The sequence below is a fragment of the Chroicocephalus ridibundus genome, chromosome 2 (assembly GCF_963924245.1).
Source record: "Chroicocephalus ridibundus chromosome 2, bChrRid1.1, whole genome shotgun sequence".
Classification (NCBI taxonomy): domain Eukaryota; kingdom Metazoa; phylum Chordata; class Aves; order Charadriiformes; family Laridae; genus Chroicocephalus; species Chroicocephalus ridibundus.
Genome location: NC_086285.1, coordinates 139618209 through 139631961, shown reverse-complemented (window position 1 = coordinate 139631961; position 13753 = coordinate 139618209). Strand labels below are relative to the sequence as shown.

Sequence of the window (13753 nt, the reverse complement as noted above, 5' to 3'; positions counted from 1 at the left end):
TAATACATGGTAAATGCATACTTGAACTTAAATACATATTGCAATTTATAAAGTGAATAAGTGCACTTTAAAATGCAGGTAGATTTTTATAAATAGAGATGTGTTTTGTGTAGCACTAAAATTTTCTGTCGTCTGTAGGACTTGATGGTTTTTGAAGGTGAAAGTATATTGTGAGTGCTGCAGTGATTTGCCAAAGATAGAAGAATTGTCTTACCGTTAAAAGCTGCTCTGGAGCTGTGAATTCTGTCACTGCATAGTTTCTGTGTGGTGATGGACACTCACCAGGTCACTGAAAAAATTAAAAAATAACAGTCTGTGCACATGCCTATTTTAACTAAAGGTCTTTTACAGGATAGCTCATTACATGAAGCTAATTTTTAAGACTAATTTATTTTGTACTTGAGTGAAAATCCAGCTGTTCGGGACCGATCTAAACCACTGTGTCTTCCGAGTTGGGCCCCGTAAAAGCTGCAGGTTTTGTTCGCTGTGTTACTGAGCTTTGACCTTTGGGACTGTCGTGGTTTTGGCCAAATTGGCCCATGGCTGGTGACAGGTGCTCTGCCCCCACTTCTCGCACATGGAGAGGAGGAGAGATAAAGAGATTTATGAGTTTAGAAGAAACTAAACTACTTTAATGAAATATTAATAATAAAATAAAAAGGATATAATAAAATAGATACAGAACAGTATCAAGCTCCCAGGATGACGTCACTGGCAGGCACTGGGGAAGCCCCAGACTCAGTGACGGGTGGGAACTGGATTCCAGAGCTGGAGTCAGGAACACATGGATTGGGATCAAAGGCAGTTGAACAGACAGGGTCCTCCTCGGACGTCAGCCATTGAAGAAAAGAGACCTGACCCTTTGATCCCTCAGCTCTTACACTGAGCATGGGGCAGATGGGATGGAATACCCCTGTTGGTCAGTTTTGGGTCACCTGTCCTGTCTGCTTCTCCCTGCAGGTAGGACCCCTCTATGCTTTTCCATTTCTGACCCTCCAACGGGGCAAGTAACGAAATTAGCTGATCTTGGTTATTATAGCAATAAGTATAAGCAAGAGCCTTTCTGCATACCATTCCTTGGTACTAACTGTAACCGTTGCTCTTATCTGAGAACGGACTGTTTTCAGCACAATATGCTGTTAATTTCAGACAGTTAGAAGAGGCCTAGCTAAGAAGTAAAATGACTGAACAGAAAATTGGTTCTGTTTTACTTCAAACCACATCTGAAGAAATACATAAAAGATTTGAAATCTGTTGTTGAAGATCAACCAAGAAATGAGCGTTTACTGCACATTATTTCTTATGCTGGTTTCTTTAAAAATACCTCCAGACCTTAATAATTTCTGAAGTACATATTAAACCAACATGTATATGATTTGCCAGTGTTTCTTGAAGTAGTTGGTTAATCATCTTCACACAAAGTATGCTCTTTTCTGAATGATTAAGCCAGGCTTCCCATAACATTTCACCAGCAAGTAGGGCTGTGACAGTCTGCTGACAACAGAGTGAAAGGGAAATACATGTAATCTAGCCTCGGAAGCCATATAATCTGCTGTGAAAAAACAGAAAAAATGGGAAAAGGAAAGAGCGACAATCCCAAAGTTGGGAAAAGAAAAGAAAATGCCAACATGCAACTGAAAAGAAATATCGGTTATTTTGATGGGGTAAGTTTTATTATAGGATCAATTGTCGGGGCAGGGATCTTTGTGTCTCCCACGGGGGTGTTAAAGCATTCCTTACTCAACGTTGGCATCGCACTAACGATCTGGACCGCGTCTGGACTGGTTTCTCTGATGGGTTCCCTCTGCTATGCGGAGCTGGGAACCGCTCTGCCTTTCTCTGGAGGAGAATACAGCCACATTAAAAGAGGCCTTGGATCCCTACCTGCCTTCGTCTTTATCTGGACATCAACATTTACCAAGCCAGCATCAAATGCTGCTCGAGCCTTGCTGTTTGCTGAATACGCCACCCAGCCCTTCTATGGCATTTGCCCTGCCCCAGAAACGCTGAAGAAATGCTTGGCCTTGGCTGTTCTCTGGTCCCTGGGGATTTTGAATGGCCGCAGTGTCAAAATGTCTGCCTGGGTGCAGACAGTTTTCACCCTGCTGAAGATGATAGCCTTGTCTGTCATCGCTGTCGGAGGCATAGTTCTCCTTGTTGGCAGGAGAAAGGAGAGTCTGGCCAGGTTTGAAGACGCGTTCAGCTCAGAGATCCCCAATGCATCACAGGTTGCCGAAGCCTTCTTCCAAGGACTGTACGCGTATGGTGGTTGGTGGTCCCTCAATTATATGGCAGGTATCTCACTCCACTTCTTTAGATTTTGTTCTGCAGTTGCCATTCTTACGTTCCTCAGCTCATCTTAGTAGAACTTGTCTTTCCTTCAAGACCGTAAGGTCTGTCACGTTTTACGTGGGTCCTGTGTTTGTTGGGGCTGGTAGAAGAGATGCTGTTCCTCTCTAGGGAAGTTTCTTGCTTCTTGTGCAGTCTGCAGAATCAGCCTGACATTTCCAAAGGAGTACGAGAGAAATCAAAATAGTTCATTTAAAATGTCATGCATAAACAGATTTTTTCACACCTTAAAAATTTGCATTTTGTCTTTTTCAGTGTCCGTGTTCGTGCATTTTTAGAAAAGGATTGCTATCCATGCCAAACTATGTGCACAGTAAGGACGAAATCCAAAAAGATAATTGATTATTTTGTATTTAAATATCTGTACCTTCTCTGAGATTACCCAGCTCGTTTGTACATGGACAAATGCATTTAGATTCTGTTAAGATACCGTAATTGCACAGGATATATAGGATGGTCAGTAGTCACTTCCTTGGGAAAATAGATTCTTCACAGAAGTTGAAGAGGAATCTAAGGAAAATGGCATAAATCCATTCATATAACTTGTGCTCAATTTTGAACATTCAAAACCTTTTTGAATATCTATTTATGTATCCTGTTCTGTGTCTGATGACACACGTGGCAGTAATAAATAGAGCAGTTTTTCATGAAAGCTGCAGCGATAATGTTCACAACATTAATTATGCACGTCACGAGTTAAATGAATAGTATTTTATAGTATAATCAGATTTATAGAATTAAGCTGTAAGCAAATCGATGTTGCCCTTATATCTTTAACTCTATCCATTGACCTCTATCACATGTAAAACATTAAATACATCAAATGTGTGAAATGCATAAGACAAAGTTCAATGGTAAGAACAGTGTGAAAATTTGGTTAATGTTTAAAAAAATGACTCTTATTACAATCCAGCCATTCCAGTGTTGACAATATGCTGCAACAAAAAAGGGGATATAAATCAGCAAAGTATAATTTTGAAACTTTAGGACTTCCTTAAAGGCAAACATTTAGCTTTGTAAGCCCAAGAAAAAAAAAATAATGGTAAAATATTAATTTAGTTTCTGCTCAGTTTGCAGCAATAATAAATACCATACACTGGGCAGCACAGCTGTTTAGGCAGACACAACCTATGCAATAGTCCTCTTCTGAACTGAATTTCCTATTCTTCAGCAATAACTTAATTCCTGTGAACTTCAGCTAACGCATCAGGTGCCAGCTGGACGGCAGGACTGTAATGAGCAACAAAACAAATGGAAAGACAAATTTAAATTGGCAGTTTTGGTGATTGTGCTCTTCTGGGCTCGAAATTACCAAGTGTATTTCTCACATTTGAAATAAATCCCAAATTCTCCAGTAGTCCGTATCTGAGTTTCACTGTTGTGCTCATTCAGTCCCTCTGGCTCTGTGTGCTACAGCCGGTGCTGGGGCGGGCTCAAAGCTGATGTTTTGGGCAGGAGACAAATTATATTTGAGGGAGAAAAGAGATTTCTGTCTCCTAAAAAAAGCTTGGGTAAGCTGCACATTTGACTTTTCACTTCTTCCCCCTTGTGAGTTATTGGTTGGTGATACTCAGGAAGCCTTTTGTAAATGCTGAGGGAAGTGGGAAGGGGAGAGGGAGCGAGAGGAAAGGGTTGAAGGAGTGAAAGGGAGGAAAAAGACCCTTTTTGACTGAGATGAGGATGAATTATTAGTGTTCTGGAAACCGGCTCCATCTTTTGCTGGGACTGTCACATGGTCAGGAATGTGTGCCAGTGCCTCAGTTGTTCAGATGCAAAGTTTGATGCCAGGCTTGGTGCTAAACAGTTTTCCTCCGCCAGCTTTGCCCTGGAAAAGGTGATCAACAGCAGAACCCATCTGGGAATGGCCCTCTTTTAAAGGCACTGCATTACTGCTTTTCTGTCACTACCTTCAGTCTCATCCCCTTCCATTTTCTGTATTTCCTGATGGAACTGCAAGGAGAAAGGTTTTGTGCAGAAATAGGAAAAAACACTCAGAAAGTTTCAGATCAGGACTCATGAGGTGATGTAAGGATACATAAACTCACTGTAGAGTCTGATGTTCAAGCTTGTGACTTAAAAGTATGGCTACTTGAAAAGTTCTTAGTGAATCAATTTTCTAATCTAAGTCAAATATTTGTAAAATAGGATAAAAGTTATAGAATCATAGAATGGTTCAGGTTGGAAGGGACCATAAAGATCATCCAGTTCTAACCCCCCTGCCATGGGCAGGGACACCTCCCACTAGACTGGGTTGCTCAAAGCCCCATCCAGCCTGGCCTTGAACACTTCCAGGGATGGGGCATCCACAATTTCTCTGGGCAACCTGTTCCAGTGTCTCACCACCCTCACAGGAAAGAATGCCTTTCTAATATCTAATCTAATTATCAGTCCTTTTATCATTATTTTTTTTTTACCAGTCTATCAGGTCTCTATCTCTCCCTCCTTCCAAGATAGTTAAAAAGTAGTAAATAAGAAAGAAGATTTGAAAAAATGAAAAATATTTTGTTTAGACTTCTTTGATAATAAACTATTTGAGAACAACTGTAGAACCTCACAGCAATGTAGCCATGGTTAGCGGTTGGGCAGGACTTTGCTGTCGGTCTTGTCAAGTTCTGCGCAGATTCGCTGCTGAAACGCACTCGCAGAAGCTGTGTTGCTTGCTTTATTAATCTTTTCAAATTGTATTTTTCAGAGGAGATGAAAAACCCTAGCAGAAATATCCCCTTAACTGTGATGACTGCTGTTCCGGCAGTGATTGTTTTTTACTTACTGGTGAACATCTCGTATCTGACTGTCCTCACACCTAAGGAAATTGTCTCTTCAGGTATGGATTTGATTTTTTTTTAATTAAAAAGGTGTGGTCCATTAGCATACCCATGTGATGCCAATTCACTGGGTTACTTCTGCTCATCTAACTTCACAGTTGGGAAGTCTGGGTTTCATTCTAAGTTTTGACAGAGAATTCTTGTTTAATTTTGCTGTATGACACAGGTTGGACTGAATGCAGACAGATGTTATTAGATGTTGAAAATGTTGGCTTATACCTGCACTGTCTAAAAAGAAATCAGAAGTATATTAAAACCTGGGAAATCAAGCAGGTATAGAGAAGGCCTTTGTTTTCTGTGGTTTTAATCCTCTCTTCTCCTTCCTTCCTTACCTCATGGTGGCTCAGGATGAAGCCATTACTTTAGGAGGTGGGCAAGTCTACCATGATAAGTAACATAGAAAAGACTATGGGCACAAAAATGTAGCCATTTTGGGTGTGTTTGGGGGGATTATTCATGATAAATATTGCGATTCCTTAGAAGAGCCTGTACAAAAGTCCAATGTATGCAAAGCCATTCTCAGATCCTGCACCAATCAGTTGTCCATGAAAAGGTGCAAGAGGAGCTGTATTTCTCCTCAGTTCTCCAAACAGCACCTTTTAAATACCAGTGTAGTGAGACTGAGCTGTCAGACCTTGCCTCCAGGAGTGACAAAAAACGTACCTCATTTGGATGGATTAATTACTTCTTTTCCTGTGAGAACAGCTCAATAGCATAAATGGGAGCAGTGTGTCTGTCACTCAGCAACCTTGTATTATCTCTCGGCCATTATCAGGCTATCTGTTGGGAGAGATGCATACATCTGCAGATCCATCCTACAATGAGCGAGGCAGCAAATACCAGAGCATCCCTGAATTGCAGCTGCCCAGCTGGCACGAGCAGCTCCAGACATACCGGCAGAGCTGTGCTTATCTGTGTCAGCTGAGGAGACAGCCTTGAAATTGTAGCTCTTGTTTCAAACATTGCTATGCATTGCTGCGGTTCTTGTTCTTTCACTACTGTTTTTTGGGGGGGAAGTTGTTTTCCCAATCTTTAATAACTTCCTATGCTGTGCAGATCACTAAAAGACCTACATTTGTTGCGGCAGTTGGTTATAAAATAACAACTCACTAAATATTAGTCTTTGCTACAAAATGGGCTATAGCTAATTTCAAGAAATACTGAATATCTCTTCTTCAGGAACAATCCTTCACTTTTCCCAGTTCCACTCAAAGCAAAACCTCATTAATAACGCGCTCGCTGACCCGTCACACGCACTCATGTGGGCAGTTTCCTCCTAACCGTAGATCATGTCACCAGTGCGGTCACGCCGGGGACTAATGGGCTCATTTTCTTTCCCTGCATGGCCTTGCCCACGCATGTGCCTTTATGATTCATGGCGGCGAGATGCAGCTTGCTCCTGCTGGTCAGTCTATTACCGTGGCATTGGCCCCAGCAGGTTTACCCGCCTTGCTCCGGCAGGCAGCACTCCTTCTTCCTGTCAGCCCCCCATGACATTTTTAGCTCCTGAATTAAATACCCCTTAGGATTAGATTAGTCATGTTTGACTACCGTAACAAAAACCAGGCATTACTGGTAAATAATGGGCATTTCGTGTATTTTAAGTTTCATTTCTGTTGAGTTTGTCAGTAATTTGGAACACGGTGCCTACGCTACCACTAATGCTTTGCTTTCTTGCAGTTGCTGTGGCAGTCACTTGGGCTGATCGAGTGATCCCCTCTGTTGCCTGGATCGTTCCTCTCTCTGTCGCTGTCTCAATATTCGGCGCCCTCAACAGCAGCATGTTCACTCTGGGTCGATTAAGCTACGCTGGAAGTCAGTCAGGACATTTACCTGTTTTAATATCCATGCTTAATGTCCACACCTGTACTCCAGCGCCAGCCATGATTTTTTCAACCACCATTGCATCCATTTTTATAATCCCCTCTGACCTTATTACGTTAACAAATTACTTTGGATTTTCTGCCTGGCTTATGATTGGATTGACTTGTGCAAGCCTGATCGTACTTCGGTACCGGGAACCTCATCTACATCGACCATACAAAGTAAATGGAAATAAGTTATAAAATATTTTTGCAGATTTTTTTTGAGTCATGGGTAGCATGCAAAAGTTATGGAACAAGTGCAAGTCAAAAGTGGATAGTCACTCATAAAATACAAGTAATAATCACAATCTTTAGACCCTTATTCAAAAACTTTGCCTCACTGTAGAAGGAAAAGAAACAGATGGTCTCTGCCCCAGAGGGCTTGCGCTTCAAAACAAGAGGTGGATATATGCAGAATGGGGCAGATGTGCAAACAACGTGAAACCATACCAGTATGGAGCAGTAACCAGAACAGTGTGGGATCCAGACTAGCCATTCCTGGTTACTTAAACCTTCATCTACTCTCAACTTTCCTGGCACGACCGCAGATGTTAAGGATAGGTTTAATTTCATCTCAATCTAGCTGTCAGAAAGATGGGTTAGAAACATATGCTTGTTGTCATGGCTTCTTGTAGGCCCCCAACCCTGAGTTTCTTTCAGGAGCCCATGGTATCAGATGTGGACAAATGGTTTTCAGGGCCTTCCTGTCCCTCCTCCATGACAATAGACGGAGCCTGAACAAGTATTTGAGAAAAATTGCCCATCTTGTAGGCCATTTTAGGTCAGATGAATGAGAAGCAGTACTCTAGCATGGCAAAGAATGCATTATTACTTTTATGAATGAGGCATAAAGTCACAGGTGGTCAGTTTATTTCCTAAAATGTTTGGTTTTTTTCTTTCTCTTGCAGGTCTTTCTGCCAGTTCCATTTGTGATGGTGGCAATGTCTGTCTTCCTAGTTTTAGCTCCCATAGTCTGGTCTCCGAACCTGCAATATGTCTATGCTTTCCTGTTTATGCTGGGAAGTCTTATTGTTTATCTGCCTTTTATACATTTTAAATTGCGTTTTGCCTTTCTTGATAAAATTACTTGCCACTTACAGCTCCTGCTGGAAGTCTGTCCTGCTGATGGATCTGCTGAGGGCAAATGTGAATAATGGCAAATGTTTAATCCCAGTACAACCAGCAGCCAACAGAGGATTTTGTTTAACTGAGATGGTAGAAGGTACAGGTTAGATGTTAGATGTAATATATAGGCGCGCATGCTTGTGCATGCATGTGTGTGTATGTATACACATATATAGATGAATATACATCTATTGCATACATATATACATGTATATACATATATGTGTATATATATGCACGTATATGTAGATGTACATGCACATATATGTATATCTACATATATGCATATGTATGTACAGACATAGCACAATGAGTTAATATGTATATATTTTCGTGTGTCTGTGTGTATACATACACATATCTAGATGTACACGTATACTTAATAGGCGCAAAGAATCTCTCTTAAACTGGTAAATCTGTAGAATGCTCGCGCTTGCTCCTGACGACACAGTTAAAGTTGCATATATTGCAATAATAGAAATAATGCTAAATTACAGCACAAAGAATTATCAATATTATCATATAATAAATGACTAAATACATACTTAACAGGATCACTGCCCAGAGAAGTTGTGGATGCCCCATCCCTGGAAGTGTTCAAGGCCAGGCTGGATGGGGCTTTGAGCAACCTGGTCTAGTGGGAGGTGTCCCTGCCCATGGCAGGGGGGTTGGAACTAGATGGTCTTTAAGGTCCCTTCCAGCCCAAACCATTCTATGATTCTATGATCATTATATAAATATGCTTTTGGTCTCCAAACTAAATTGTCTGGATTATTTTTAGTTTATAGTAGTTTGTTTATTAGAACTCCTGGCTTTAAAGGCTTTATACTTTTCTTCATCTGCTACCTCTTTTGTCTGAATTTATTTTTAATAAAAACCTTTGAAGAACGTCATAAAATTGACTGAGAACTTTTTTAATCCCCCAAAAACTGTATATGGTGCATCTTAGCTATTTTAGTACAACACATACAAATTCAGGGTGAAACCTTATGAAGCATCAAATAGGGCAGTAATAATTATTTATCCTCTTCATCACAGCAATAAAACTAAAGATATGTGGATTACTCTACTAAATTTTTTACATTTTAGCATTAATATTACATTATTCTTTGGTTTCTTTTTGGTGTTATTGATAAATGAGAGCTCCCTCCGCCCTATTTTTATTTTGTTCATGGAAGCAAGAGAAATTCTTTTTTATTTTGGTAATTGGGCCATATTAATTTCACTGAGTATTTAAACTTACAAACAAAGAACATCACACAAAAACCACAAGAACCATCACATACTTAGGTGATTAATCTATTAATATATGCCGTTATTTTTATAATGACAATAAAATTGCATGTGTAAAGTAATTTTTCAAATCTATCTATTAAAGCTGAGCAATACAACCAGTAGATGGCTCCAGACTAACATCTCTCTTACACCGTGATATTCTGGGTTGCTGGATGTTGTATTAGTGAGAGAAATAGTTCTACAGAGCACTGTATTATAACACAGTAGAATGAAAAAAATCTTGCTAGACGATTCAATTCTCTGATATGTCAAAAGTGTAGAGGTCAGAATAATAGATAAAGACTTTATACATAGCTACCGAAAGTATAGAGTACCCGTCAATAATGCTGGGAGCCAGTTTTGACTTTGTGCTGGAACAAGCCCCCAAAGGAAAACAAGTACATGAAGAAAGTGTCCTTTCTCACAGCTACTGATGTACACAGAATTAAAATTTGAAGTAAAATTAGGTCTTTTAAAATGCTGTCAGGAGAAAAGTCCACGCAAGTAAGGAGTGAAGTGAGTACAGCTGAGCTGGAGACTCGGTCCTGCTGAAAGCGAGGCGGGAATCAATGTTTGATTTCACCCAATAATGCTATTGGAAAAACATTGCTCTTGCTATTTAAATTCAAAAAAATCAAAAGACTCAATAAAATTTTATGGGAGTAATATTTTAAGAAGTGAATTTTAGGCAGAGTATTAAAAGAAAGGGAGAATTTTACTGTGACAAAAGCACCAAGCAGGGGTTTGTAAATGCAGGTGTTGTGCCTGGCAGTGCCACAGATTTTCAACTGACCTTGATCAAGTCATTATTTAAAGCTATGTTTTAATATGTAAGTAAAAATGGAAGTCATAAGGAAAAAAAAAATGTGTATGGGACAGTAATACTGTGTTGTGGACCACATGGTTAGAAAAAGCAGATACAGTGGGGACGTTGCTCAATTGGATGTGTAATTTCTTGACAGTAGATGTACTTGAGCTTGTTTATACACTTGAATTCCATAAGGAGTTGGGTACCTGGTGAATAAATATGTCAGGGTATGTTTCGGTAATTGGACCATGTATCTGATAATGATACACACTTTGAATTTAGAGGTTTAACAGTTTCGGCGACTTAGGCAACTCAAAAGTCCCAATGAAACGTAATATGAAATAAATTGCATCTATGTATCTTTTTTTATAATTCAAAGTAGATAGATTTTCTTCTAACAAAAATCTAGGACATGGCACATAAACAGGCAAGTATATACCCCACAGTTTCAATGGTTATTGCCAAAGGATCAGCAAAGGCGAGAACAGTTAGAACAGGTCAGAATAAAAACTGCCTGTGCAAACTTAACCTGCCCCCTCTGTGAAAGCACCTTACAGTGGCCTTTGACTATCAGATCATAAACTGTTCTTTCAATACACCCTTATCTCATTTATTGGACAGAATGGATGGTGCCCAAATAATTCACTATTATTTTCTTCCCATTTCAACATGTGACCTTGCACTGTGTTTGTCACTCTCTGCTCAGATGCTGTTTTTGGTAGACGTTATTAATTTCTTACAGACTTTTCCAGAGTGTTCCTCATGCCAGCATCTGAGCACTTCACCGACTAATTTGTCTTTACTCTCATGAGCTGCATCAGTGGTAGCATCTTTGCTTAATTTCCCAGTTCAGGGAACATCACAAAATGCATTTATTATGCAACCTACACAGTGATGTTCCCTGTAATCCTTCAATTCAGATCGAGCACACCAGCGGAGAGCCATTGATGGAGATTCAGGTCCAGCTATGGATGTTCTTTTTCTTAGGAAGCAGGGCAAAGAGCCGGACAATTGGTGAATATACGCCTTGTATGGATATTCAGGCACTATATACAGATTTCAGTTCTTCCGCATCTTTTAGATGGAAACAAAGGAAGCATGCCGAAATTGTTCACTAACTTTGGATGCCTAAGCTGAGGTACCTTGGACCTGATTTTTCATAGGAATTAATAAATTCCAAGTGCCTGTAGTCTCCTGGAATTAAGTTCCAATAATAGTAAAAAAGGAAAGAAGGACAAATTATCACAGTCGCTTTGGTTTAGACGAGCAGCAGGTATCCTATAACCCAGCTTCTGACTAACTGTGGGCAGCTGCAATTCCTTTAAGACATACAGTCTATGAAATGTTAAATTACAGCTATGAGAGTTTAAAATTACACCAAATCAAGCCGGGGATTTAAGATGGGGTACAGAAAATGAGGAAAACAGATTTAATGACATTTTAAAAAATCGTGGTTTAAATGATTCCAGTATGACCCTGGAATTTTATAGGGAAAGAAAAGTTTGAATTCTTCTGGGCAATATTCAAATTCCTTAATCCAGCAACCCTTCTGCAAGTGCCACCTTGTTCACTACATCAAATTCCATTACTACAGCAAATAAGGGATTGGCTACCTCAGTTTAGCGTCTTCTTCAACACAAACTGTCAATTTATTCCCAGATCTGAGTGAGACAGAGGTCCTCTGAAAAATAAGGCTCTCATTAAATGACCCACTGTTTGGAAAGGGACTCACACAGCTGAGCTGAATTAGCATTATAAAAGCAATCTCAGAGATGGTATTGCCTAACTGCTGAATACATAATAATCAAATATATGATATATATTATATATATAATAGATAATAGCAGAATATATGTAACTTCTCTTAATGCAGCCTTTCTTTTGCCTTGAGTGTTTTAGAATGCTAAATCACAAAGACGCAAATACAGTATTCAATTTATATAGATTTCTCATTGTTGCTGGATCATTCCACATTTCCAAGTGCTAAGCATAAAGGAACAGAATTCAAATTTATAACTCGTATTAGCTACTCTGGCCAAGAGCAATTCAATATTTTAACATTATAGCTTGTTTTCAGTGACACTAGTTGGTCTCAGCTGCCTTCCTACTTGAACATATCTCAGAAAATGCTATATAGGAGTGTGACTGTTTTAGTACTAGACTGTATCAGACATCTATTTAAATTTTTAATTTATTTTTTTGCCTTTGACTTCATAATTCTTTTAAGCTCGTGCATACTTGCATGTTTCAGAAGTCCAACCTTACAACAAATAAACTTAAAATGTGGATATTTGGTTTTTAATACTGTACTGGCTCAGTTTGGCATGTAAATTCCCAAGCTGTTTTTCTCGGCTCTTAACACAGTATTTGTTTGTATGTCTGCATTAATTATTTTTTTCCCCCATTATCTCCATAAAAAGACAATGTAGAAGTCCAAATGATAATCAGTCTTATTTTAAAAATTACTTGTGGTTATATGTCATGCTAACTCCATGTGTGCTGATTGCTTTACAAAAAAAATCCACTCTGAGGCAAAACCCATTAATTCTAGAGAAGAAATGAAAAAAATCAGCAATTAATTGATTCACTTCCCTTTTCAGAGTTATTGTTAACTGTAATTCCAATAAAAAGAAAATCAACTAATGATAAACAGTTGTACGTTTTTGTTTGTGCTTTGATGTGGTGATTTTTGGTTGGAACCTCTGGTTTCCACAGGGGAGGGTGTGTGAGGAGCTGCCTGTAGCTGTTAGGTGTGGAGGGGCTCAGACCTTCTGGCTTCTTATATTAGGTTTGATACGTGCTCTATGTGGGCTTTGCTAAGGTTCCCCACATCTCAGTTTCCACCTCTGCTAAAACAGAAACAATTGTATTTAAACAACTTTCAGGTCTAAGTGTATTCACTTGTCACCTTCTCTTCTCTATTGCAGTCAGAAATTACTCTTGTCGTTGCCCTCTATGACTTTTTCCAAGTGATGGGGGACCCCGAGCACTGCCAGTTCTTCCTGGCTTGATTTGGAGGGGTAAGAGCTGTATGTGCTTCAGGAACTTTGCAGCTGTTTCTATTCTGCTTTGGAACAGGAAATTAAAAATTTTTAAATTAGCAGGTTTGGATAACCTGTATCCGACAGGTTTAAAGGCACCGTTGAGGAGCTTGACTGTTAATGTTGATTTTCAATAACTCTTGCAACACAGGGGGAGTTTCAGGGGAGCAAAAGAAAGTTAACATGCCAGTATTTAAAAAGACTAAAAGAGATGACCTAAGTAATTACAGGCTTGTCAGTGTGACATAAATCCTTGGAAAAATAATGGAACAGCTAATACAAAACTGAATTAATAAAGAATTAAAAGAAAGTAGCATAATTAATGTGAGTTCATTTGTGTTTATGGAAAATAATCCTATCAAACCAGCTTCACATTATATTTTCTGTAATTTTAGTTGATTAAAGGATAATAATGTTGATGTATAATACTCAAACTTCTTTCTTTGAAACGAGATGAGAAAAGTC

At 39.2% G+C, this 13753-nt stretch overlaps 1 protein-coding gene across 1 annotated transcript; it reads left to right on the top strand.

The window, feature by feature from the left end:
- Positions 1 to 1454: 1454 nt before the first annotated feature.
- Positions 1455 to 12779, top strand: SLC7A13 (solute carrier family 7 member 13). The gene is made up of 4 exons (XM_063327133.1): positions 1455 to 2295; positions 5042 to 5173; positions 6855 to 7219; positions 7948 to 12779. Exons 1-4 carry the CDS (start codon positions 1572 to 1574, stop codon positions 8191 to 8193), a joined length of 1467 nt encoding a protein of 488 aa, XP_063183203.1. The 5' UTR covers positions 1455 to 1571; the 3' UTR covers positions 8194 to 12779.
- The last annotated feature ends 974 nt before the right edge of the window (positions 12780 to 13753 follow it).

Bases quoted from the DNA above. Each gene is read 5' to 3' on its own strand.
- SLC7A13 (XM_063327133.1), top strand. From the start codon at position 1,572: ATGGGAAAAGGAAAGAGCGACAATCCCAAAGTTGGGAAAAGAAAAGAA. The intron at 2,296-5,041 runs GTATCTCACTCC...TGTATTTTTCAG, and splicing joins GTCCCTCAATTATATGGCAG to AGGAGATGAAAAACCCTAGC. The intron at 7,220-7,947 runs GTAAATGGAAAT...TTTCTCTTGCAG, and splicing joins ATCTACATCGACCATACAAA to GTCTTTCTGCCAGTTCCATT.